At 43.1% G+C, this 23,903-nt stretch overlaps 1 protein-coding gene across 1 annotated transcript; it reads left to right on the top strand.

The window, feature by feature from the left end:
• The first annotated feature begins 707 nt into the window (after positions 1-707).
• On the top strand, positions 708-23,690 carry LOC126651218 (dual specificity protein phosphatase 13-like). Its single transcript, XM_050336878.1, has 4 exons — positions 708-887; positions 14,966-15,166; positions 15,865-16,085; positions 23,274-23,690. Exons 2-4 carry the CDS (start codon positions 14,967-14,969, stop codon positions 23,486-23,488), a joined length of 636 nt encoding a protein of 211 aa, XP_050192835.1. The 5' UTR covers positions 708-887; position 14,966; the 3' UTR covers positions 23,489-23,690.
• Positions 23,691-23,903: the final 213 nt, after the last annotated feature.

The raw sequence follows: 23,903 nt of genomic DNA, 5'->3' as shown, positions 1-23,903 counted from the left end.
ATACCAGCGGGTACAACTGGAAACCCGCAGGTTACTCTGACGATAAACACACAGAATGTAACTTCCCGGGCCGCATTGCCACGCGCGCGGCTCTTCTCCCAAGGGCGCTTATCCCGCATCCCATCGCCGGCCCTGCGCCCGCAGCACCGCACGGCGCCGCCAGGTGGCGCCGTCGGCCCGGCGCGGGCGGCGCCCTCGGTCGGGAACGCATCGGGCCCCGCACCCCAGGACCCGCACCCCAGGCCCCGCACCCCAGGACCCGCACCCGCGCCGGCTCGGGAGGGTCCCGGCGGTGCCCACCCGGCCCTGGGCCTCAGCCCCGCGCCGGCCGTTCTGTTCCGAATTCGGGTCAAGCCCCGAGGGACGCGGGGCAGGCGGTGCGGGGGCTGCGCTCGGGAGCGCGCCCGCCCCGTCTCGCCCCGCGCCCCACAAAGCTGGGGCACAGCCCACCCGCAGGGACGGACACAGCTGCCCCACCACGGACGGGGGTCAAGCCCAGACACCCCCTTTGCTCACAGCGGGACTGAACCGCAGCTGTCCCGCAAGGAGCGCCCGTGGCAAAGCCCCGTGTCGGGGCAGAGCGCAGCCCCCGGTCCCGGTGCCCCCGGCCGGGTCACAGCCGTTGGCACCGCCCGGCCACCGGCCCCCTGCGGAACTGCCCCCGCCGCCCGCCAGCTGCTCGCTCCGGCTGCTGCCTGCAGGTCCGAAAGGGTAGGGGAGTACGGGTTATAATTAACAGAATTAAAAATAGGCCTGCCTTCAATAAACTGAACACCCGGAGAGGCTAGAAATTTGTTGTGCAAGTGGCACGTTAGGAGGAAACGGGAGTGGTATTACTCAAACAAAGGTAATCCAAGAGACCGCAGCGCGGGAGCTTCGACTACCAGGCAAGTACCCTTACTCTTGTTTACAAACCAACCCCAGCGAACTCAGTACTTGCACCGAGCAGCATGAACACAACCACTGCCAGTTCCACCAGCAGCGAGACCACGGCAGAGCCAGGCCAGATCAGCGTCTCTGCCCTTGTACTCAGGAACTCTAATATTTGTGAAAGTTTTAGTTTGCTCTCCAGTAGGATCATAGGCTGAGGATCTCTCGCTAAAAAGGATGCTTAAATTCAATGAGTTGTTTTTTAAAATACCAATCTAGCTTGTATTGAAATTGCTTACAGATCTATCTTTAAGAAAATAACCAAGAAACACTGTATCTGGGTTTCCTTCTTCTTAGCTGATGTTCTCAAGTTGGATCCTGGGAAGGGGGAGACTGTCCACATTGGCTCCAGACACTGGAGAAAATGTGAAACAGACTATGAATAAAATGCTGTGCAGTTCAAAAACAAAACCTGGGAGAAACAAAATGAAAGACTAAGAAGTATGAGAGGGGAGTGAGATTGTTTTTTTTAATACCAACTATTTATAGTTTGGGGCATTTATGGATTATTTATAACTAGAATTTTCAGAGAGAAATGGGATTTTTAATATCATCAGTCTTCCTCAGAATATTTTTATTGAGGAAGTATGTTTGTATGGCTATGGAAGCCATCGTGAAGCTTGGAGTAAAAGAGTACAGAAAGAGAAGACTGGGTTAAATTAATTCCTGCTAAATACCTACCAGCAGACTTGCTGTCTGTATGGGGAGCTGGAGACAGAATTGTACCAGGGTAAAAAGGATACTGTGTCTATTTATAGTGCTGCCTTCAACACCATAGGAATTCAAAGGAAAACTCCAACTCAGCACACAGTCTTCTCATCATCTTCTTCTGTCAAGATTAAATGGGGCCTGAGATCATTTCCCCAACAAATCCCTGCCAGGAAGTATCTGTTCCTTTGTGTAACAAGGAACCACCATGGTACAAATCACTCCAGAGGTCAAGTCCTCACCCAGCCAGATGTCACCACTTTCCTTTTGGTAGTTAAGGAAGGGGAGAAAGAGAGGCTTACAAGCCTCAGCACTTATGCAGGAAAGACCAGAAATGTTTCACCTGCCATGCATCCCTGATCCCTGTACTGTCCCCTGGTCTTCTTACACAAGATGCTCCAGGGCACTTGCAAACAAAAGGATAGCATAGCTCCAGCACAGTTCCAGTGCCAGGCAGCAGTGATGGGAATAGGAACAGGGTACTGGCACATGGTCATGCTCATTCATGGTGTCACTTGAGATGAGGCCCATATTACCCTGTGTGCACCTCTTGCCACTGCAGGACCATCCATCTCTAGAAAGGAATGGGCTCCAGTAGGTATGTGGGACACCTATTTATCAGTAGAAATTATCTCTGGTGTTAAGAGTAGAAATGAGAGCAGCTTTGGAAAAGGTATTAGCAAAATCCTGACTGTCACTCTAAAAATAAGGCAGGCTCCTGGAGTTCCTTAGCGCCACTCCTCTTTTAGCATCATGGTGCCTCAGATCTTTCCTTCTCATCTTCCACCTTCCGGTTTCTCTTTAATAAGAGCTGCTTTTTCATTTTTCACAAAGCACTACCTACTCTCTCAGTGTTCCTCTTTTGTAATTCTGTTACCAAGCTGTCTGCTAGGTGGGGAGCAGAAGGTGCAGGACTTGGTGCTGCCTTTGAGGTACAGGTAATTATTATGTGCATCTGTTATTGTGGTTGCTGCCTCAACAGGTGGAAAACATGCTGTTCTCTGATAGATTTGCAGCACCCCATGCTCCTGCCTTGTCTTTTCTCTAAAGCCAGTCGTGTGGTGTTCCTAAAATAATAAACACAGCCTCACTGCTGCCACAAAAACCCCTGGTAAATATATTTTTATGGGAATGAAGTATTAAAGGATTTGAACACTTATTCACTGAAAGCAAAATATGAGCAGTAAGGTTGGGTAAAGATTCAAAGGCTGGTTTCCTTCCTTTCCCTGGGGCACATCAAGCCTGTACTGTTTGCACTTTAGAGATGGATAGTGGGGAATTACTTAACCCAAAATGATGGAAACAATTCAGACTATAATAATATAGCATGAGAGTTTCTCACATTACATCTATTCCCCATACTGCTGGCTATACTCTGCCTTCAGATTCATGTGCACAACTCTCATTGGATTCTGGAGGAACTGTATTTGAAGCCAAAATGCATTTCACTGTCTTTCTGAAGTCTCTCTGCGGTTTAGTGGCTTAATTCTGAGCTCAAGGACCAGGAACAAAGCTTGTCTAAACATTTCCCAGTGTCTGTCTCTGCGAGATTCCCATCTGTTGGGGTTTATTTTGAATTTCATCTTCCTACTTTCCTAAAAACACAAAGCACAAACACACGTTTCCTCTGCCCTGGAGTGCAGGAGTCACCAAATTTCCCAGCAGGTTCTCTCACAACGTATGATGGATCCAAGTTTGTCTAAAAATGTTACAAGCCCTTTGTGGAGAAGAAAGGGAGGAGGCTAGAAACATGGGCCAAGTTTCTGAGTGTTATGAACATCCCCCATCCCCCAAAGGAACTCCATATCCTGTTTCCTCTCTCCAAAAAATTTCACCTGGCTTTGGGTTTCATTAAGAGAAATATACATTGCTCAAGTCCAGGCTCTGAGTCTTCAGTTCATGCTTCCTGCTGACACTGCAGAGACTACAAGAGCCATGAAAGCTGAGTCTAACTTTATGGCTTCAAATTTGCTACAATAGCAGAGCAAATTAAATGGAGGGCATGTTAAGTGGATTGGGAGATTGTTGTTGACTAACAAATCTTCATTAAGTTCCTGCACCAAGCTGTGCTGCATCTCTGATGAAACTGATCACTGTTTCTCCTTCTGTTTCAACTATTTCTCCACAAGGTTTAAAAGAAATTCAAACTTGCTTGAGGTCTAATTAGAAATAAAACACAATATTAATCCATCTTGCCCCATACATGCACCCAGTTTGGAGGTGTTGGTGTATCTTTCAAACAGACCAAGTTCCACTCTGTTCACCACCAGTTATTTACAGCCCTAGTTTTTGCTAGCTCTTTTATTTACTGCCAGTGACTCACAGAGATTTTGTTCACTGGTTTATGATGATTTTCTGGATCACTGGTTTGCATTACCATTACTAGTTTGCATCTCCAGAGGTTTCAGCTCAGGAGTCACCAGTGTGAACCCCAAGAGTTCATACAACTCACACTTCCCCAGAGCAAAGCCTATGGATTACAGCAAAGCCCTTTTCTGATGATGTTTGGGACTGAAGGGAGGCAACCACAACTTGGGCCTCTGAGCCCTTCCCTGTAGACCACTACAGAAATACAGCTCCATAGATGTAACTCAGGTGCCAAGCTACTCTGCTGTATGGGCTTCAAAAACACCCTGCCTGATTTAGGGCAGAGAGGTTTAAGGAAAATGTGCAAAGTAAACGAGGGATTAAAGATACTGCTTATTATAAAGATAATGATATTAAAAATACTGTGAATTACATACCTTTGGCATCTGCAGGGTACATGCAGAGCAGGATCCCCTACCACAGGCTGTCTTTGCTGGAAGGGAAGAAACAATTACTAGGTATTTCTATTCTAAGGTAAGGAACAAAAAGTATATGCAGTTACAGCATGAACAGGGAAGTTAGCCTTCAGTATTATTCTTTGACAGGTACCATTTATGGTGGCCAAAGTATTTGTTGGCCATGGAGATTGGCTGTACCATACCACGTTGTCCTCAGAGCCAAATAACACTTAAAAAATTCAGATGGCCCTCAACCTTTTCTGTATATAAAAAAAAGCATTGATTATTTGGGTTTATGCAGTAGCACCTCAGCACACAAACTGTTACTGGTTCCCAGCACTTGGCCACTGCAGCCTCCCCTTCACAAAGCTGCCTGTTGTGTCCCAGGCAAGACTGAAGAGTGCAACCACAGCAGCTGCTTTCTAATGGGATCTGATTTTTTTTTCTGTTTGTGGTTAACTGGTTCCTATGCTCTAGAAGAAAATGTGTTCTGTTTTTGTACCAGGTGATCTATGACATTTGGGAGTATGTATTTTTAACTGCTAGTTAGTTTTAGAAAAAGAGTAAGAGTTAACCTGAAGGACAAATGATCAGAAATACCTGTCATCCCAAGAGCTAACACAACTGCTGGGAAATTCTAGACCTCAAATCAGCTGTGCTACAGAAGATGATGAGTTCCTGTTTTTTTCCCTTCTACAAGCTTAGCAGTGAGATTTTACAATGAGAAGAAAGCAATTTGCTTAGCTGCCTTGGGATTTCATCTCCTTCCGTTGCATCCCTTAGACTATACGCACATCAGCAAGCAAGTCTCAGCTGTGTTCAGGCTCAGTCTGACCTCTGTACTAACTTGATTTATTGTTTTTAGTTCTCAGATAGTATATTACATTATAACTCAAAGGATCTGATTAGGACTAGCCAGTATTTTAATGATTTATGAGGGGCATCTGGGACTGCATGGGTAGCATACACGTTGTGTCAGTGCTATAGGAGGAATCTGTATTGATCATATCAGCATGCTCCAAGACAAGAGCGTGTCAAATTCCAATAACACTTAGTTCACAAAGCTGATCTGACAGGTGGTCAAGCTTGCACTGGGACTGACTGTAGTTCTCATGGTGGGAATAAAACAAAACAGCTGGATTGCTTCTAGCCATTGCATTATGAGAGGATTTCCATTCCTTTCTCTTGTTCTATTTCTATCTTGCAGCACTTAAGGAGGTGTTTATCCTTCCCAGTTCTGTAGCCAGAAACCTGGGCCACAGGAGCTTGCAATCAGCTCTGTGGTTTATCTTTCTGCCAGAGGATACTGGTGCAAAATACAGGCTACTGGAACTAGCCTTCCAGACCTCTCCAAGTGCTACCATGGCTATCACATTGCTAGGAAGAATCAGATCAGAGAGGCTGGGGTGTGAGAAAGATAAAGAAACTATTAGAAAGACAGTACAGTTGGTTTTAAGCCATAATGTCACTGCATTTAATAAGAGATCATACTATACTTTTTTTTATATGTCTCTAAAAAAGGACTTGGCAGGCATGGAAAGAAAGGTATCAGGAGCACAGCGGAGTGATAAAGGGTTTCTGTGTCCTTGGTTTGATTTTATGTGTTCTGAATTTTCTTTTGAGCACTGAGGCCAACATCTGCCAAAGCATTCCTAGAAAACCTCATCCCCTAGCCTGGAAGTCCAACCTTGACTGTGGCTCACCTCATATTGTAAGCTGCCTTTTGCTCACAGGAGGCAAGGGAAAGTTTTTGACCCACATTAAGCCCGAGGGTGACTTTTTACCCACGTTCAACTATTGCTACCAATGTTTGGCAGCACTCTGCTCCTGGGCTGCCTCCCAGCTCAGACTTGTGGAGAGATGTAGAAAAATCATCCAGCTTAATTTTACCATCTCCACCTGTGCAGTAGGAACAGCACTGTTCCTCACAAGCTCGCTGTGATAAAAAACTATAAAAGGCATTCCAATGCTCAAGAAACACCAGGGAACCTTGGCCACCTACCTCCTGCTGTTTCCCATCTTCCTTCCTAGCACATTATTCAACCTTCTTGCTACGCCAGTGTAGGGGTGCCTACTGTCTCCTGTAAGATGGATAGCATAGAGCTACGTCTGTGGTGCTGGTAGAGACCACAGGACAAGAACAAAGAGCAGTGAAACTTTCAATGCCCCCAAACAGAACAGAACCAAAAAAAAAAAAAAAAAAAAAAAAAAGAAAAAAAAAGAGAGAGAGAGAGAGAAAAGGAGAAAAGGCAATATATTGTTTTTGAGATAGAAAAACATACCAGAGCTAGTCACAGGGGAAAAGCGCTTTGCATTGTGCCATCCTTTTGGTTAGATTCTTGGGGCAGAAACCATTCATTTGTAATGGGACTCTTTGAATTCTGAAGCCTGATGTTTTCAGTTCTGGGCTGGAGGACAGTGCTGTATTAGTTATTGTTAACAGCAGCCTCATTCACCTTCAGATGTGGGTTGCTAAACTCTGTTGGGCCACAGGACAACGACCTAAGGGACTGGATTCCAACTGAGGGTCTGAGCGAGGCACAGCACAGGAAATCCTTGCCCTCTGAACATTGCCAAAGCAAGAAACAAACATGACTTCAGATCATTTAGGAGCGACTTAGGAAAAATTAGATGAGTCTAGATTAAGGGTATGGAATATGGAATTAACCTGAATAGTAAAACTATGGCTGAGAGACTGAAAGCAACATCCAAGTGACACTTTGTCCTTCTCTCATTAAGCTTGATGCAGCGTACCCAGCAACTGGCTTTCTTATGTTCAATTGGAAGTGAGATACAAAGCAGGCTGTATACAAAAGAGTGTAGTAGTAGGGCTGCTTGGCAGTCACAGCTTCACCCCAAACAGCCACAAAGAGGGAGTAAAGAACGTGCCATAGAGTGTACAGGCTCTGTCTCTCACATGGCAACAGTGCTGAAGCTGAAATGCATCGCCACAAAGGTGAGCCTCCAGTCACCAGATCTGCTTCAGAGAAACAGAGTCAGCACATTTCAGGCCATCTGTGAATAAATTCAAGGTTGTACCTCTCTGCAGAGTCATGCTGTACTAACATCACTGAGTAAAGAGAGCAACACAAGCTCTCTGCAACTGCAGGCTGCAAATACAGGTAAAGCATTGCTACAAGTAATGAAAAAGCAACTAGGATTCATGTTGTTCAGGGAGGGTGAGGACTTTGGAGTGATTGTTCCAAAAAAACAGTGTCAGCCAGACAACCCAACTGGTTCTGACTGGCAGCTCCAAGAGGAAATAAAAGTGCACATGTTGCTCCTGATTTAGAGCAACCTGCATCAACTTGCCAGCCTGTCTTTCAGAAATGTTTTATCCTTCAGTTTTTTCACTAAGCTTCTGAGGGTGCTTCTAAAAGGAAAAACAGAGTTTACCTATTCAGAGAATACTGGCCTTCACCTCCAACAGGTTACTGGATGCAAGAGACATACATAACAATCCTTGTGCCCAGGAGAAAAGCCAATGTTAACACAGAAAACTAAATTTTAGGCAAGCTTGTCTTCAAGTGCAAGCACAAGGATACCAACAGTGTTTCATGAATATAGCATGTATAAGAACTGTTTAGTGCTACAATGCTGTAGATTGTGATTTTTGTTTTCTCAAGAAGGAGTGAAAAATGTCAGTACTGAATGGAGGAAGGAGTTAAAGACTGTCAGGCTGGTCATGGGTGAAGTCTGGTGGCTGAAGTCTATTGCAGTGGAGGACATAGCAACAAAGTTTGATCTAGGAGCAGTAGCCAGGCAGGGAGCTCGAGAGACTGCCAAACATGGGCATGCTGTTGCAGTCAAAAATAGCAGGGAGATGTGGTAGAAGCATTTCAGACCAGCTACTGTCTTTGGGTCATATGAAGTGTGTCTGATTGTCTACTAGATCAGATTGGGTTAATGGGTATAAGGATGCACTTGGCAGCTAGAGCAAATGGGCTCCAGAGGGCCCAGTTTTGCAGCTGAACTTCTGTGCTAACAGCCAAAAGCCCTGCACGTTTGCTGGGACTAGGGCTGGAGGGGAACCAATTTTCCTTTGCTTGCTTGCCAAGAGCCAGGTTCAGGTCCTTAGAGCTCTACAGTGCTCTTGCTCCAGCTGATGACTTCATGAACACCTAGTGTGGGGAGGAACAGGGCTCCCTGTACAGCCTTAAACATTTGTGTTTCCCTGCATATGCTGGTGATATCATTGCCACCTGAGGGCCCGAACTCAAGTCTTGGCAGGTAAAACCTTTTCGGGTCACCTTACATTGGGGTTCTTGCTCTCAATGCATACTTATGTAATGATTGTTAGATGGCTGTAATTAAATGACTGTAAAGCACCACCTAAAATGCACCAGTAATAAATTCTTAATAGCTGATGCTATAACAAGCAGTTACCAAAAAAAAATGTATCGTAACATGCAGATTGTTAACGGTGTCTGGGCCTGTTTAATGCTCAGCTTTAAATAGTTACAATGCACACTATTAAAATGGCATGTAAAATTTGTAACTAGTAAATAAAAAGTCCAATTCAGCAACAAAATATACCCAAGCTTCAGTGGTGAAGAAGCCACAGAAAAGCTTGGGGTGGATGAACCTCTGCAATCCTTCTGGTGGTGCTACCTATCAGCCATGGTTTCTGTAAAGCACACTCCAGGTGCCTGCCTCTGCCTTGTATAGACTCTCTCCAAGCCTCTGGCCTGACTCATAAACATGGTTGGCATCCCACTTATATTGCAAAAATGGAACTATGTCCATAAAATCCTTGGTTTTGCATCTGTGAGGAAGGGGCGGGTCAGTGAAAATTTATTTCACTGCCCATATTTTCCATTTATGCACTCAAAGCTGCAGTGTGGATAATAACTCTACAGAGATGATTTCCCATGCCTAAAAAATAAAATAAATATACATTCAAGACCCAGAAAAATTAGCAAAATCAGCACATGATCAGCTTTTGCACACTTGGTACAACATTGCTGCACATCAAAGGATGGCTGCCTCTGTCCAGCCAGTCAGGAACTGCGCACATAATTGGTAAATACAAATGTACCAACCAGATGATGACAAGAGAATATTTTATACTACAGCTACAGCAAAAACCCCCAAGGCCACCCTGCCTTGGGGCCTGCATGCTAATGTACATCCTGAAACAGTCAAGAACATCAGGTCTGAGCCCTGCTGCCTGGCTCACAGACTTGCTATGAAAAAATTAGACATTTTTGAGGCTTCTGAGGCCTGGCAGCCCATAACATCAGTGGAAACTGTGGTAAATTCAGCATATTTGAGAACCAGGATGGGTTGATTAATTTCTTCCTTACATTTGAATAGTGCTTTGCATCAAAAATGTAGCTGCTGCTTTCCCTGGATGCCACACAGAGGAAAATTCAACAGAGGGGAGATATTATAATCCCTCAAGTCAGGACAGAATATTTGCACCAACACAATACTGAGGGGGGGAAAAAAACCTTAATCAGATGTTTTCCCCTTCCTTGTGTGCTCAAAGCTGTCCAGTACAGAGATTTAGTTAGTCTGCTCCTCAACATAGGCTCTGCGTGGTCTGGGGAGAGCAAGTCCACCTAATGGATTTTACCAAACCTCACCATGTGGGTGACAGTTGAGGGTCTGAAAGCCTCTACTAAATTTGGAAGTGCTGTTCAGATTACATCCTCCAGCTGCCGGGAAGATTTTCTTACAACAGTTGGCTGCTCAAATACCTTGTGCCTCTGTAGAAACTGCCTCTATCTCAGCATTCAAGTGCAGCCAGCCCTACCTCAGTCCTCGCTGTGTTTGATTCATACCATCTATATCTCCTGGTGCTCCCAGCAACTGACAAATTGTGACTCCAGCGAGACTATTGGGTTAAACACTAAGGAAGAAAGAATGATGACAGTAATACTTGTCATTTGTGTGGCAATGTAGCAACACAAAAACCTCTCTCAAACATATGTTATCTTGGAGAAATTTTTCCAAGGGATAGGCTTTCTGAGAAATGTTTATGACTTTTGAATACACAATAGGAATGAACTTGACACGACTTACTCAGCCAAGCCCTAGGCTTCAGCCTGGTCTTTTGCCACCACAAATTAGTCTGTTTGAAGTGTAGTGAGCCTGTTATCTTCACTGGGATGACAAGGTTACAGTACATACCAGCTTGAGATAACACAGGATGTAGAGTACTTTGTTGCCATGATTTAAAGATTCAGAAATATTTTTAGTAATGTCAGAGGAAAATGGCTACCCATACAGAAAAACCAACATATGCCCTGGGATCATTAAAATATTTGGTACATGATTGAAATGAGACCACTGACATCGTTATAGTATACTCAGATCCCTCCTTTATCTTGGCATTGGAAAACACAAGGAAAAGCAGAGGATGTAAAGGCTTTCTAGTAAATATCCTAGACACAAGAGTTGTTTTTTTCTCCTGACTTTCCACAGCATCATGCTGCAGGGTTTTGTCCTGCTTCATCTCAGCCTTCATACCATCTTCTCAGCTTGATCTCATACCAACATAATGCCAAATTGTCAAATTACACTGACTTGATTTTGTTCTTATTTAATTGGATGTTATGGAGCTGGAGAAATTGCATAAAAAGTGGCCTATGTTTGCAAAGACTGAGACATCTGCCATGGGATACCTGACTCTACAGGTCCTCTCCTCAGCATGGCACTGGATAGCACTAATTATGTTACAGATAAGCTGCAGTCACAGAATTAACTGAAAACCAACCAAAGCATGCACAGTATAATGCAGTCCACAGGGGCACTCACTGCTGGGAAGAGGGGAAGCCTAAACAGTCAGGAAGAAGATACTACCTGGGACCTCTCACAGGAGCACTTTCCTTTCTTCCTGGGATGCATAAGGAACCATTGACCTGGCTGCTCTTATAGCCCAACTGCAGCAAAGCCACCAGTGCACACCAATCCAGGAAGGTGGCTACAGGTGCCTGTGTCATGCTCTGGGTCACTCTAGATCATCAGAATGATCTTCTGCTCTGCGATAGGTCCCTTTCATTGCAATTTTCCTGCTTGTCATAATTAAGGAAATTCTGTTACATAGTTCAGATACAATTACAGTTGCAGTACAAACCAATTCAGAATTAATATAAATGTAATGGTCAGATTTCTCCTATGTGATTGACTAATTACTGTAATAGAACTCCAGCAGGGCAAAGATCAGGAATATTTCATATCATCATCATTCAGAAACAAGCATTTTAAAACTGTACTGCTCATTTTTACACATCACAGAAACAGATCCACTATAGGAAGTCCATATAGAGGAATTGAGCTGAGAATCATTAAAAACGTATTTTTAAAATGAACAACCACCACATTATTATGTATCATCATTTTCCTTTCACACTAATTTGTTTTAATCTATTCATGTTCCTTATAAAACATTACACAAAATTTTAAACTCAGCATTGCTTTCTTTAAATATGTGCATTTCAGTAATAACACTTAAATGTATAAATTTAGTGAGTTAAAATGTTAGTGATGCTAGAACTAAGCAGTCATTTATTCAGAAAAAAAATTGCCTTGTTTTCCTGTCTGTGAATTTTCTATGGAAAGCTATTATTTTTTTCAGTGTATTCATTATTCAATATATTAGTTGAATAGTCCTACAGAGAATTCTCTGCTTTTGAATCATTCACAGCCTGTTAGTTCCAGTTATTTCACATTTGAAATTTGAACTCCAGTCCTTCCTTTTTATTGGGCACAGAGTTTACATGAACTGATGCTGTTCTCCAGTTGAAAAAATGTGACCAGAATGAAAATGAAATAAGTTTTGTACACAGCATCAGCAGTTCACATCTGTGATTCAACAGGAGTAAATTCCTTAGCTATAATACAATATCCCTGTGAGCACAAGCTGAAAGTCATCTTGGGATTTCTGAAGCAGCACACCCATCTTATAAAAACCATTATTCCACAGCTTTCAATGTCCATGTAGCACACAGTACCTTCTCTTTCCTAGCCTATGTAGTTTTGTTCCCTTCTAGAAAGACACCTTTAACAAAAAAACAAAACCAAAAATACCAAACCAAACCAAATAAACCCCAAACAAACAAACAAAAGGGGCACTTTTCCTAAGATGCACTACAGGTCAGAGTTATCCACCCAGCCTTTTAAGAGCTGAAGTTAGGGACCTAGAAAGCCCAGCTTCCAGAAGGGCTGTGCTACTGAGTTGCTGGGTGTCCCTCCACGTCTTCGCAGCAACCCAAACGTCACAACATTACCAGGACTTCTGGAAAGCACCCTGCAATTCTCCCCTCCCATGAGGCTTAGGAAAGCAAGGCTGACAGCAGCCTTCAGTCTTCTGAGGCTAGGTAATAGGAAAATCAAAGTATTTATACAGTGGAGAGGACAAGGGAAAGGGATAACAGGCAGTACCCAAAAGAGTTTAAAGCAGTTTAAAGTAACTTTGCAGGGAGTGAGGAGTGCCCTAGAGTGGTCATTAGCTCCACTGCAAGGAATGAGGTACATCAAAAAAGGGGAACATTTGCTGCAGATATTATGAGGTGGGAAGGATTGGAGGAGGCTGTTATTCTTGAAAGTACTTATTGAACTGGCAGATTGCCCTGTGGTTAGGGCACAGGAAATGCAAGTCCCATTTCTGCTGCAGACCTCCTGTGTGGGATCAGAGAAGTCACACTGGTGTCCAAGATCACCAGCAGAAGCCAGGCAGAATTGTCACAGGGGGCAATAGGGTGACCAGTGTCAAAGAAGCTATCAAAATCAGTGGGAAATGCCTGTTCCAGTACAGGAATTCCTCCATGCCTTCTCTTGCATAAAGCCATCCAAAATGGGCAAGAACATCTGCTTTTGTTTTCACAGTAAAAGCTGACACTGGAGGAGATATGCACATTTGGGAGGGGAGCACATTCCACAGTGGAGCTCTTTGTAATGCTCTTGGAACAATACAAGACCATCCTGGGAATATCACTTGGTGAAAAGTTGCTGTATTCAAGAGGCCAAAGCTGCCATGAAGGTAGCAGAAGGTGGTGTACTGAAATAACAGAGGGCCCCTCTTGGCAACTGGGTGGCAAGGCAGATAACCCCATGTGCACAGCGGGAGAGTGGCTGCTAAGGTTCTTTCTGTGGCCTTACACTGACACTTCCCTCCTCCATTCCCTCCTCCATATCCTATGGATACATCAGGGAATTAGTTACTCCATTTTCCATTCAGCAAAGCAATGGATGAATATGAAGGTGCAACGAGCTCCCAAAGCATCCTAGTCTTCAGACCCTCTTGCTCTATCTTTGTGTGCACAAAGAAAAATACTTAAGAAAAAAAAACCACTAAAATGTGAATTTAGGGCTAGAGAAAACAGGATGATAAGAAATGAGGAAAATCTTTCACCACAGTTAGTGTTTGGAAAGAAATTGTCAATGTCAATACTTTTTAACGACAGAGATGTTGAGAAAAAGATGCAAGATTTTAGATTTGCTGTCCTGGATTGTTCTACCCCAAACCACCCCTCAATTTATTCAAAAGATATGCTGCAGGCAGTGCTAGAGCAAGACTTTGACCCACTGACTGCAGCTTCACCCATGTCCTAGATAGATGCCTCTGTTTTAAAGCTTATGAGTTGGCAGACTTTGTAATATCTCTGTAATGCAGATATTTGACTAATTTTTAGAACATAGAAAAAATATATTTCTAAAATTTGCTTAGAACAGAACTCTGTGAAAAACAGAATTTCTATTCCCCTCTTTAAAAATTCTCCCAGCAGTTCAAATCTATAGCTAGCACAAGGAGCCACTATTTCAAAAGAAACATACCACATGGGAACAGAGTAATTCCAGAGATAAAGGGATGCCTAAAAAAGTGTTTCTCCTTGTAACTGAAGTACTTACTTCGAGATTAGAAATAGGATAGCTCTTGGAGGGAGCAGAGAGGAGAGGAATGCAAATGAAACAACTTATTTAAAAAATAGGTTAATGCTCATATGAATGACAGCTGGAATCACTTTAACTCATGCAGAGTTTTCTAAACATTTGCCACGAGGACAAGTATGGCTGGTAACAACCAGTGGAAAGAACCAAAATACTCCTTACAGAGCTTTTCCCATTGAAGCTGACAATTAATAGCTAACCAGTGAATAAGATTTTGCAAGACCAATTCTGTTCAGTCCAGCTCAGTTTGTTGAGCAAATTATAAAAGACAACTCAGATTGTTGTTGATATAAGATATAAGGAAGCTCTAGTTACCTGATTAAAGGAAAACCTCAGCATAACAAATTAGTACCTTATTGTCTACCCATTGACACAATACATATTCCTTTACATACCTTTACACAATACATATTCCATAGCATTACCGCTTTCCATTTGAAAGTGGAACTCTCGTACTGGCACATCGAGGGCTGGGTTTTTTCACTGTGCCAATAGTAATCTCTAGAATTCCAGAGAGCAGTAGGAACTTCCCCACTTCCTATTAAAAGAAAAATCTTAAAAAATATAATAATGAAGTTTTAATCAGCTGTTTGACATGGTGAGAGAAAGAGAGGGAGACCTCAGAAATGTCTCTGGGTGGTGGTGAATGTCTGCTCTCCCTCTTTCAGGATGGCCTGGGACTCCTTGTGCAGCGGGGACTTACGGCGCCCCAAGATAAGAAGCACCTCAAGGTGGACGCCTGGCAGTCAGAGCAGTCAGAGCAGTGCTGGGACACCATCCCTGGAGGAGCTGCGGCGCCTGCTCTGCACACGCTCATCCCCCACAGGGCATGTGGATGAAGTCTGGCCAAACCTCTATGTGGGAGACCTGTAAGAGAGAAGGAAGGGTTGAAGGTGTTAATGCAGCTCTTAGCCCCTACCCTATTTCCCCCCAATCTTCTACTCCTTATTTAAAAAAGAGAGCTAGGTATTAATTTGGGGACCCCTCACAACAAGTCTGTGTTGAACAAGGTTGAACTTACATAGGATGGTGCAGCATAGAGAAAAGGCATCCTAACTAAAGTAACTAACTGAAAAGAATATCCTCTCCGTCCTGCTTTCTCCTCCTGCATTAAGTCAGGAGTCCCACACTGCAAAAGCTCGCTGGAACCATTGCATCAGTACCTCAGGCAGTCATGCCAGAGCTGGGTAAAACAGGATCAACCTCATTTTCTCCTCACATTGCCAGATGGCATCAGTCCCCTGAACTGATGGATGCTTAGCAGAGGTGACTTGGTGAAAAAGCAAACCAGAAAGCTCTTGGCTTGTGCAGAAATATCTCCACCACCACCTTTCATCAGTTGAGAAGAACCACCTAAACAGATGTTTGGGAAAAAAATATGGGAAATATAAAAGTCAGTTTCTTAACTGCTGCCTCAAAGCATTTTGATGGACACTTTGGACCTGATCAATCTGTCAGAAAACAGGCACTACAACTTCATGCAGTTTTAACAAACTCAGCATCAGCAGTATGTTCTACCCCACATTACAATGCAGCAATCAAATATAACTCACCATCTTTTTTCCAGGTATGTCGCTCGTGACAAAGCCCAGCTGAGCCGAATGGGCATCTCCCACGTGGTGAACGCCGCTGCCGGGCGATTCCGCATCGACACCGGACCCACCTTCTATAATGACTTGCCTGTGCACTACTATGGAGTAGAAGCAGAGGACCACCCAAACTTTGATCTCAGCATTCACTTCTACCCAGTTGCTCAGTACATCAGAGAAGCACTGAATTCCCCAAGAGGTAACTAGACAATCTGTGCATGTTGCACATCTTCTGCATGGTAGACAAGCAGGGCAAGTTATCAAATATTATCTGACATAAACCAACCACCTACACATGTGGATAAGAATGGAGATACCCAAACCCAGTAGAATCCCACCTGGCTCCTGAATTCCCCTGTGGGACTTCCCCTGTTTCAGGGTGCACTGAACAGGCTTTCAAAGTGGTTATCCCTGTGCCTAGTGTTACACATCAGCGAAAGACAAAATAACAAGTATCTGTTATTACCTATAGGGACACACTGACCTGGGAGGAGGCGCATTATTTCATCTTTTAGAATGGTGATGGGGTTTAAAATAAAAGACATGGGCAAATATTGTATTTGAGTAAGAAGATTCAACTGTAATGCTACAATCTGTGCAAATCCTACAAACACAGAATAGGGAAGAACTTTGTAGAAAGCAGTTCTGTACAAGAGAACTTAAGCAATACCACCAGCCAGGCATAATGTCATGCTGTTGCTAGAAGAAATATAACCTTGAAATAGGAAGATAACACAAAAAATCCAAAATCCCTCGATTTGCTAAACACAGACCAGGTGTAATGCCAGAGTACTGGGTCTAATGGGGATCACTACTATTAAGGACAAACCTTCACAAAAGCAAGTCTCCACTGTGCCACAAAACTGTACAGATACTACTCAAAAATAAGTGATTAAGAGAACAGTTCTACACTCTGCAAACTTTTGCTTGCATCATGGTGAGCCTTAATTTCAGTCAGGGTCCTAAAGTACTAACTACCCAACTTACTGATATGTACCTAGTAGATCTGATCCACACCATACAAGCTAGGAAGAGGAGACACAGTGACTGCAAACAATGTACCTCCGTGCTGGATACCTCTGCATTTACTGCTCTTTGGAGGGCTTCATCTACTCCATTAAAAAATATTTGCCTTTGAGCATTTGAGGGCTGTTTTTTGATTTCAAAACCACAAACATATTTGGGGAACTTGGATTTGCACCCATTTCTATTACAGCATATGCTATTTGCAATTGAAGCCATTATGGGCAATGCTCCAGAGAAAGGTAAGATCCAAAATCTATTCATCTGTGTGTAACAGCAAACTTGCAAATCAGTTGACAAAAGACAGAAAACAACAGATGAATTGTGGTAGCCAAAAAAGCAAACGAAAGTAGTGCTTTGCAAAATGCATGCCCAAATAATAAAATTACGAATGCAGAACAAGTTACGGCTCAAGGCATATTTATCCCTACTCCCATGCTTTTAATATTGCTTTACTGAACTCCATATGGAAGCAGGGTTCTGGGAATGGAGACAAGGTGAAATTTAATCATGTACTGTCCAGCTGTTGCTGACATTCATCATTTTAAGGAAAGTGCAACAGTTTAGAAAATATATAAACAAGATGTTCTGGAAGCATAATTTCCCAAGGTACAGAAATTTAGCAGCTAAATACCCATGACCCATGCAGGGATGAGACAGGGAGGGGAGGGTTACTCACATCATTCAGAAGAAGAAAAAAAGAAGCATTTATTATAATCAGTGATGTTGAAAAAAAAATATACCAGGTGACAAGAGGCCTGTTCATATTAAATTCAGGATGTAACAAGGTACTACTGCTTGTCTGAGAAGTCATTTAAGACTGCTGCTTAACTATGACAAGTAAATTCAACTTTTTTTTTCCTTTAATGAAAATATATTATCTTTTTTTACCTGGGATGATGGGTCAAAGTTAAGACTGTATGAGGCACAAACATATTTAAAACTATGAATCAAGTACTCCTTAGAATTAAGTAAGAACTGTTATTCCCATCATGCTTGAAAAAAAATTCTGATGCTTTACACCAGAGGTCCAGAAAACAGCATGGACAAATTTATTCCAGATTTTTACCTTAGCTGAACAGAACATGTCTTTGATGATGTAAGGAATTTATTTTTAAGGTAATTTCTTCAAATCCTGATGCCAGAGTGTGATATTCCTGTCACAGTGGTCAATGGCTGCATCACACCCTGACCAACTTCCTTCATCATCTCTGTTGTACAGATTAGGAAATACATGCACTACTGCATCAGCCATGCCATATAAGCATTATTTTATGATCCTTGCTTCCTTGGCTGTCTTTCCTTCTGCACAGCCTGGCTGCTTCTTTGCCCATGTAACAGAGCTGTTTGGGGAGGCTCAGAAGAGGGTGAGCAGATGCATAATCTGTCCCCTTCCCTACAAGGAAAAAGATGGAGTCAGGAAAGTATTGGCCTTCTCCCACATGCTCAAGCTCAAAGGGTAACACCTTGAATATAAATCCTGACCCTTTGCATGGCAACCTGTACATTTTACATTTTTCTGGAGCGCAGGTAAAATTAAAGTAAATCAACAGGGTTTGGTAAAGTCTAGCAGAAGAGGGACGGAAAGAGAACTTGATGAAAGCATGTCACAAAAACCATTAAACTAACACTGTGCTCAGAGGAAAATTCCCAGGCAGAGAGTTTCAACTTTTATTGACCTCTGAACTTGTGTAAAACAGGCAGGTTAAAATCACCCATTAACTTCCTGAAGTGGCAAACTCTCTCAAAGGCATTTCCCTTCTTCCACTTCAGTAGACCAAAACAAAAGCTAGGCTCCCTCTCCTGCCACCTTTTTGTTGGTGGGAGTTATGAAAGCAGAAGAGAGACCCTTTGGAGAAAAAGGTCCTCTCTCTGCCACAGGTGCATTACATACATCAGTCTGACCTCCCCTCTCCAATAGGTGACAGCTCTTACCTATTCCAGAGACATGGGAAGAAGGGACATGCCACCATTTAAAGCTCTCTGTAGGCTTCTTGGTATTTTCAGCTGTGGCAAAACAGATATTTGGATTAATCAAGAAAATGACAGTAGATTCTCATCCCCTAATAGGTGGAGTGGGAAGAGCCCCTGGGGCCCATTAGTCCAGCTGAGCTCTTCTCGTGGTGAGCAGCTTCTGCTGGATCCAATGGAGTGAGGGCAGCTGGGGCATTCACTATGGGTGACAGATCCAGAGTCTGGTCTCAAGCCAAATTGAATCCATCCTGCAAGAAAGCAAAGGCTAGTTCAGGACATTCAGTTCAGTTAATGATGATTAGCAAAAGGACAATAAGTTATTATGTGTTTTAATGACTGATTCTGTTCAACAGCATTGAATTTCCCAATTTGAATTTGGCCAACAAAGTTGAATGTGCAAACTTTATCCCTAGTGCAAACCCTTTGATGTTAGTAGAGTTATAGCAGGCATGAGCTGGATAGAATATCCATAATCCGCTGTTAAAAACCAAGTGTTATTGTTCTGCACAAATCCCAGCCAGATGACAGTTATTGTCTGCCTCTGCAAAAAGTAGCTCGAGATGTGTGGTGCAAAATTTCAAATAAGGATTGCAAGATCTAATAATGCCAGAAGCTAAGTGCCCCCACTTCTCCTCAGTTAATCCCATTATTCCTTAGGGATCCTGTTTCATGTTCAGAGAGAAGGTTGCAACATGGCTCTAATGTGGGACCAGTCCATCTTCTCTTTGCACTGTTCAATCAAATGGGGGTGGGGAAGGCAGAATTGGAGGATGCCAGCTTGTGGCATGGACTCCGTGCTGCAGAAGATCTGGTTGTAGCCTTCTTACAGCCCACCACATGACAGGGGAATGCACCACAACTGCCTCTGTCAACACTGCTTTCCCAGGCTGTGGTCCAGTAACCACCCAGCAATCCAAGCCTTGGTGCTGGGTCAGGACATCTCAGCTGCCTCCCACGAGAGGCTGAAGGAAAACGCTGTAATTGCCCACCACGGTTGGCCCACAAGGTACAGACGTGCTTCAGGCACTGGTCAAATGCAGTATATCATGGTGGGGGTCAGTGTCACTTAACCCATTTGCAGTTACTGCTAAGAGACAAGGGTCTGAACCTGTCAACAGAACCAAACAGCAACACAGCTTGTGTTTCCTTACTCAAGTTCAACATTCAGTTTGTTTGCTACAAATAATCACATAGTAAATTCAAATCTGCTCTCATTAGAGCAATTTTACGTTAATTAAATCATTTCACATGACTGATTTATCTGCAACAAACAAGTCATTTTATTGTCAGTGTACCAGCATTTATCATAACCTCTGTGCATGGTGAAACAAAGGCTAACAATGTGGAATAGATATTGCACATGTGGAAGAGATAATATACCTGCATCCTCATGGGAACAAGTGCATTAGAGAGCCATGCAGATTAGGTCCAAGGTCAGTACTTGAGGCTTGTCCAGGTTTTTGCTGAGACACCTCCTAAAGCTATTTGCTGATATAAGAAAATGCTTTTGAAGTGCAGATGAGCCAGAGAAGCAGGGAAGAAAACTCAATGTGTTCTTACTGTTCTTTCTCTCAAGTTGGACACAAAACAGTAGAGAGCCAGAAGCCTGGAATTTGGTCTGCTTTCTGTGCCTCCAAAAAAACCACAACAGGCAATATTTAACAGCAGCATCTATACTTGTGCTTAACTTGGTCTTCAGTGTGAGGCTGCAAACAAAAGTTAAGTTCAGAACATCAAGTCTCCTGTCCCCCATCCGATTTATGGTCAAATTTAGATTGAATTTCAAAACATACAGAGATGCAAAATTAAATCTAACATCATGGCCACCTCTTTCTGTTTTTTTCTTGTTTGTTTTCCCTCCTCCTGATGCAGTTCAAACCATAAGTTCTTTTTCTTTTAGTTGTAGAGTGCTGGTAGCACAGAAGTTTTCAGAGGAAAAAAAAAAAAAGAAGTGGTTCTGATTCCAAGAAAAATTTTCAGAACATGTTGTTCCTTGGCTTCTGTTATCTGGGGTGCACATTATGGTGAATATCTGGATTTCCCCAGTTCCTGCCACTACACTGTAGTTATGCCTCCTGCAAACTACTGAAACACAGATTTTCCAAAGATCTTTTGGACTAGCCCTATTGGCAGTATTTTTCAAACAGAAATTGTGCTCCTGATTCCTTTACACTCCTCTGAAAATCCCAGACCAGGATTATATGGGTCCAGAGTGCCTTCTCTGGGGAAGATAATAGCAGTATACATACCCTACAAGGTTAGTGGGAAGGCTAATGATAGTGCAGCACACTGAAAAAGAAGTCTGGAGGAAATTCAAATTAGTATTACCTTTTAGCAGGAGTGCAAAACATTTCCCCATATTCCCCCCAAAAATTAGGACTTTGCTTCCAAGAATTCCCATGGAGTTAATGGAATTGACAGACAGATTAACTTAACTTGAATAATGGTATTGATATCTCAGTAAATTCTATGAAGCTGTATCTGAATGAGAAGAACAAACAGAAATTCTGCAAAACTGGCATTACATTGGAAAACCCTCTTCCTTCCCCTAAAGGTTTTGATGCCCAGTCCAACTCTGCTGTCACCAGAGCTGTTTTCGCCACTTTCTTGGAGACTATATTTGTCCCTTTATTTCTACTGAAGACATGTCTATCTTTAGGTCTGCGCTCAGATTTCTCATGCCAGGGATAATGAGAGGTGGCTGTGTCACATACATTGTGGAATCCAACACTTCTCCCAACCTGCTGGCCAGAGCAGGTTTTTACAACACATGCTTGAGCTCTCCGAGCATGTGGCTGTGCCATCATCATTAGTCAGAACTAAAACAGTTGCTAAATAAATACTCTTGTCATAAACAAAATGGGATTTAAGATTAGAAGCTGTGCACAAAGTACCCAGTATTAACACCCGGGGAGATGGGGGCAATCAGTCTGATGTTTTTGTCTGGATCTAGACTCATCATCCAACAAGGATATTTTTGTCTCACTCCCTAGAGTGAGAATTTAAGATGCTATAAGCACAAACAAAACAAGGAACTAGCCCTGGTTCTTTCTACCCCTCCTTATATTTTGCACAGAAAAGGCATCTGAGATAGTTTATTCCATCTCGGAAGGAAAAAAGCAGCATGGGATTTTTGTCACTGATTTTTCATCTTTTTCTGGATATAAACTCGATTGTCACTAAATTGCACTGTGTACAGCTATACAATTAGTGAACAAGAGACCACAAATGTGACAATCTAAAAAAATTAAAATTTAAAAAAGGCAGAAAATATTTTGTTTCAAACTTGTGAAAATTTACAGTGCAGAAGTGTTCTGAAATTTTCATGTCAAAAAGACCACATTTTCTTCAGCTGCCTTAATGGGAAACAGAGTTGTCCGTTAGGAAGTCAGAAGTTCAAATCTGATTCTAATCACTTGTTACTTTAATAATGGCCAATTGCTGAGCCACGGTCCTTGTGAAAGAACTAGATCACATTGCAGCAAAGGACAAGAGAGTTTGAAAATGTTCAGGCATGGCTATAATTGAGTAGAACGAAGAACAGTTTTTCCCCCAGTTAAAAATTTCTCATTGATTATACCATTTTTGTGAAAGATGAAGCATTTTACAATATTTACAAGATGCAAATTTTCAGGTTCCAGAATGAGCTCTTGATTCACATCCAGAGGTAGAGGACTGAAAACCTGAATTCTTCCATCTGAGAGCAATCCTTTTGAAAAAAGTTTCCATTAAGTTCAAGTAAGGCCATTTAAAAAGGTGTTCATCTCCTTCCAGCATGGAAGTAGCACCTACAAACAGGAGCTGCTCTTAACAGTAATGTCCGTTTTCCTCACACACTTCCATCCAAGTCTGGGCAGCAGTCAGCACCCTCAGAAAGTATTACTGCCCTATGCAAAATAAAAAAAAAAGAACTTGTGGAAAACCAGGTCTGTTCCTGTAACAGCGGTGAGCGCTCCTGAGCATTGCACTTTGGAAATCCCAAGTTTCCAGGCCCTGTGGCAGTACATAACCTGCCAAGGCTGCTTCCCACAGCACTGCCTTTAAGCGTGAACGCTTGAAGCTTTGCCAGTGAGTACATGACTCCCAAAATCACACATGAGCAAGGAGGGACACAGTTGATGGCAGGCTGTATAGGAGGGATAAGGGCATGCTGTCATCCTGACAGCTAAACTCAAGCAAACAACCACAATCCTGGAATACAATTATGAGTGTTCTGTCCCCAGCCACTAACAGCCCCGTGTTCCCCCACCAGCACTGCACCAGGGCTGCTCTGCAGGGCTGTGTACACCTGCCTGCCCATCCCCAGGATCAGCTCCTGTCTCTGCTCCAACACAATAACCCCCACCATTTGGCCTGCTGGTGTAATTGCATCTCTCTTTCCTTTTTCCAGGCAAAGTGCTGGTTCACTGTGCAATGGGAATCAGTCGATCTGCAACTCTTGTCCTCGCTTTCCTCATGATCTGTGAAGACATGTCCCTCGCCGACGCAATTCAGACCGTGCGCTCACACAGAGGGATCTGCCCCAACTCTGGCTTCCTCAAGCAGCTTCAGGAGTTGGACCTCCAGTTAGGAAGGGGGACAGGCAGAGGAGCAGAGGCCTGCTAGTGCCAAGAAGGCATGTCTCCTGACACCAGACCAAGAGATGCTGCCCTCACTGAAGACTGAAAGGATGCTGTCAGGACTGCTGTGCAGATGCACTGAGAAACTTTGGGAAAAGGTTGAGCATGAGCAAACTGTTAGGAGCTGCTAGGCATGTGTGTTTTGGATCAGCCTACTAATTGGAAAGAAAATGAAATAAAGAAGGATTCAAACTGGCAGTTTTGCTCACCCGGGCTTGTTTATTTAACTACCTGTTGGGCAGGGCATAGGGAGCAGTTGGGTTTTCATGCAGAATTAAAAGGCAGCACAGCCAACTTGAAAAAATACTTTTTACTTGCTTATAATTACATTTATATGGCAAGAGGGAAAATGGCTAAACTAGTAAATAGAAAAAGAAAGCGTGAGGCTTTTAAGCAGATCT

Source organism: Myiozetetes cayanensis, unplaced genomic scaffold (assembly GCF_022539395.1).
Source record: "Myiozetetes cayanensis isolate MyiCay16 unplaced genomic scaffold, myiCay2020 scf10, whole genome shotgun sequence".
NCBI classification, from domain to species: Eukaryota; Metazoa; Chordata; class Aves; order Passeriformes; family Tyrannidae; genus Myiozetetes; species Myiozetetes cayanensis.
This window is presented reverse-complemented; position numbering and strand designations above follow the sequence as displayed.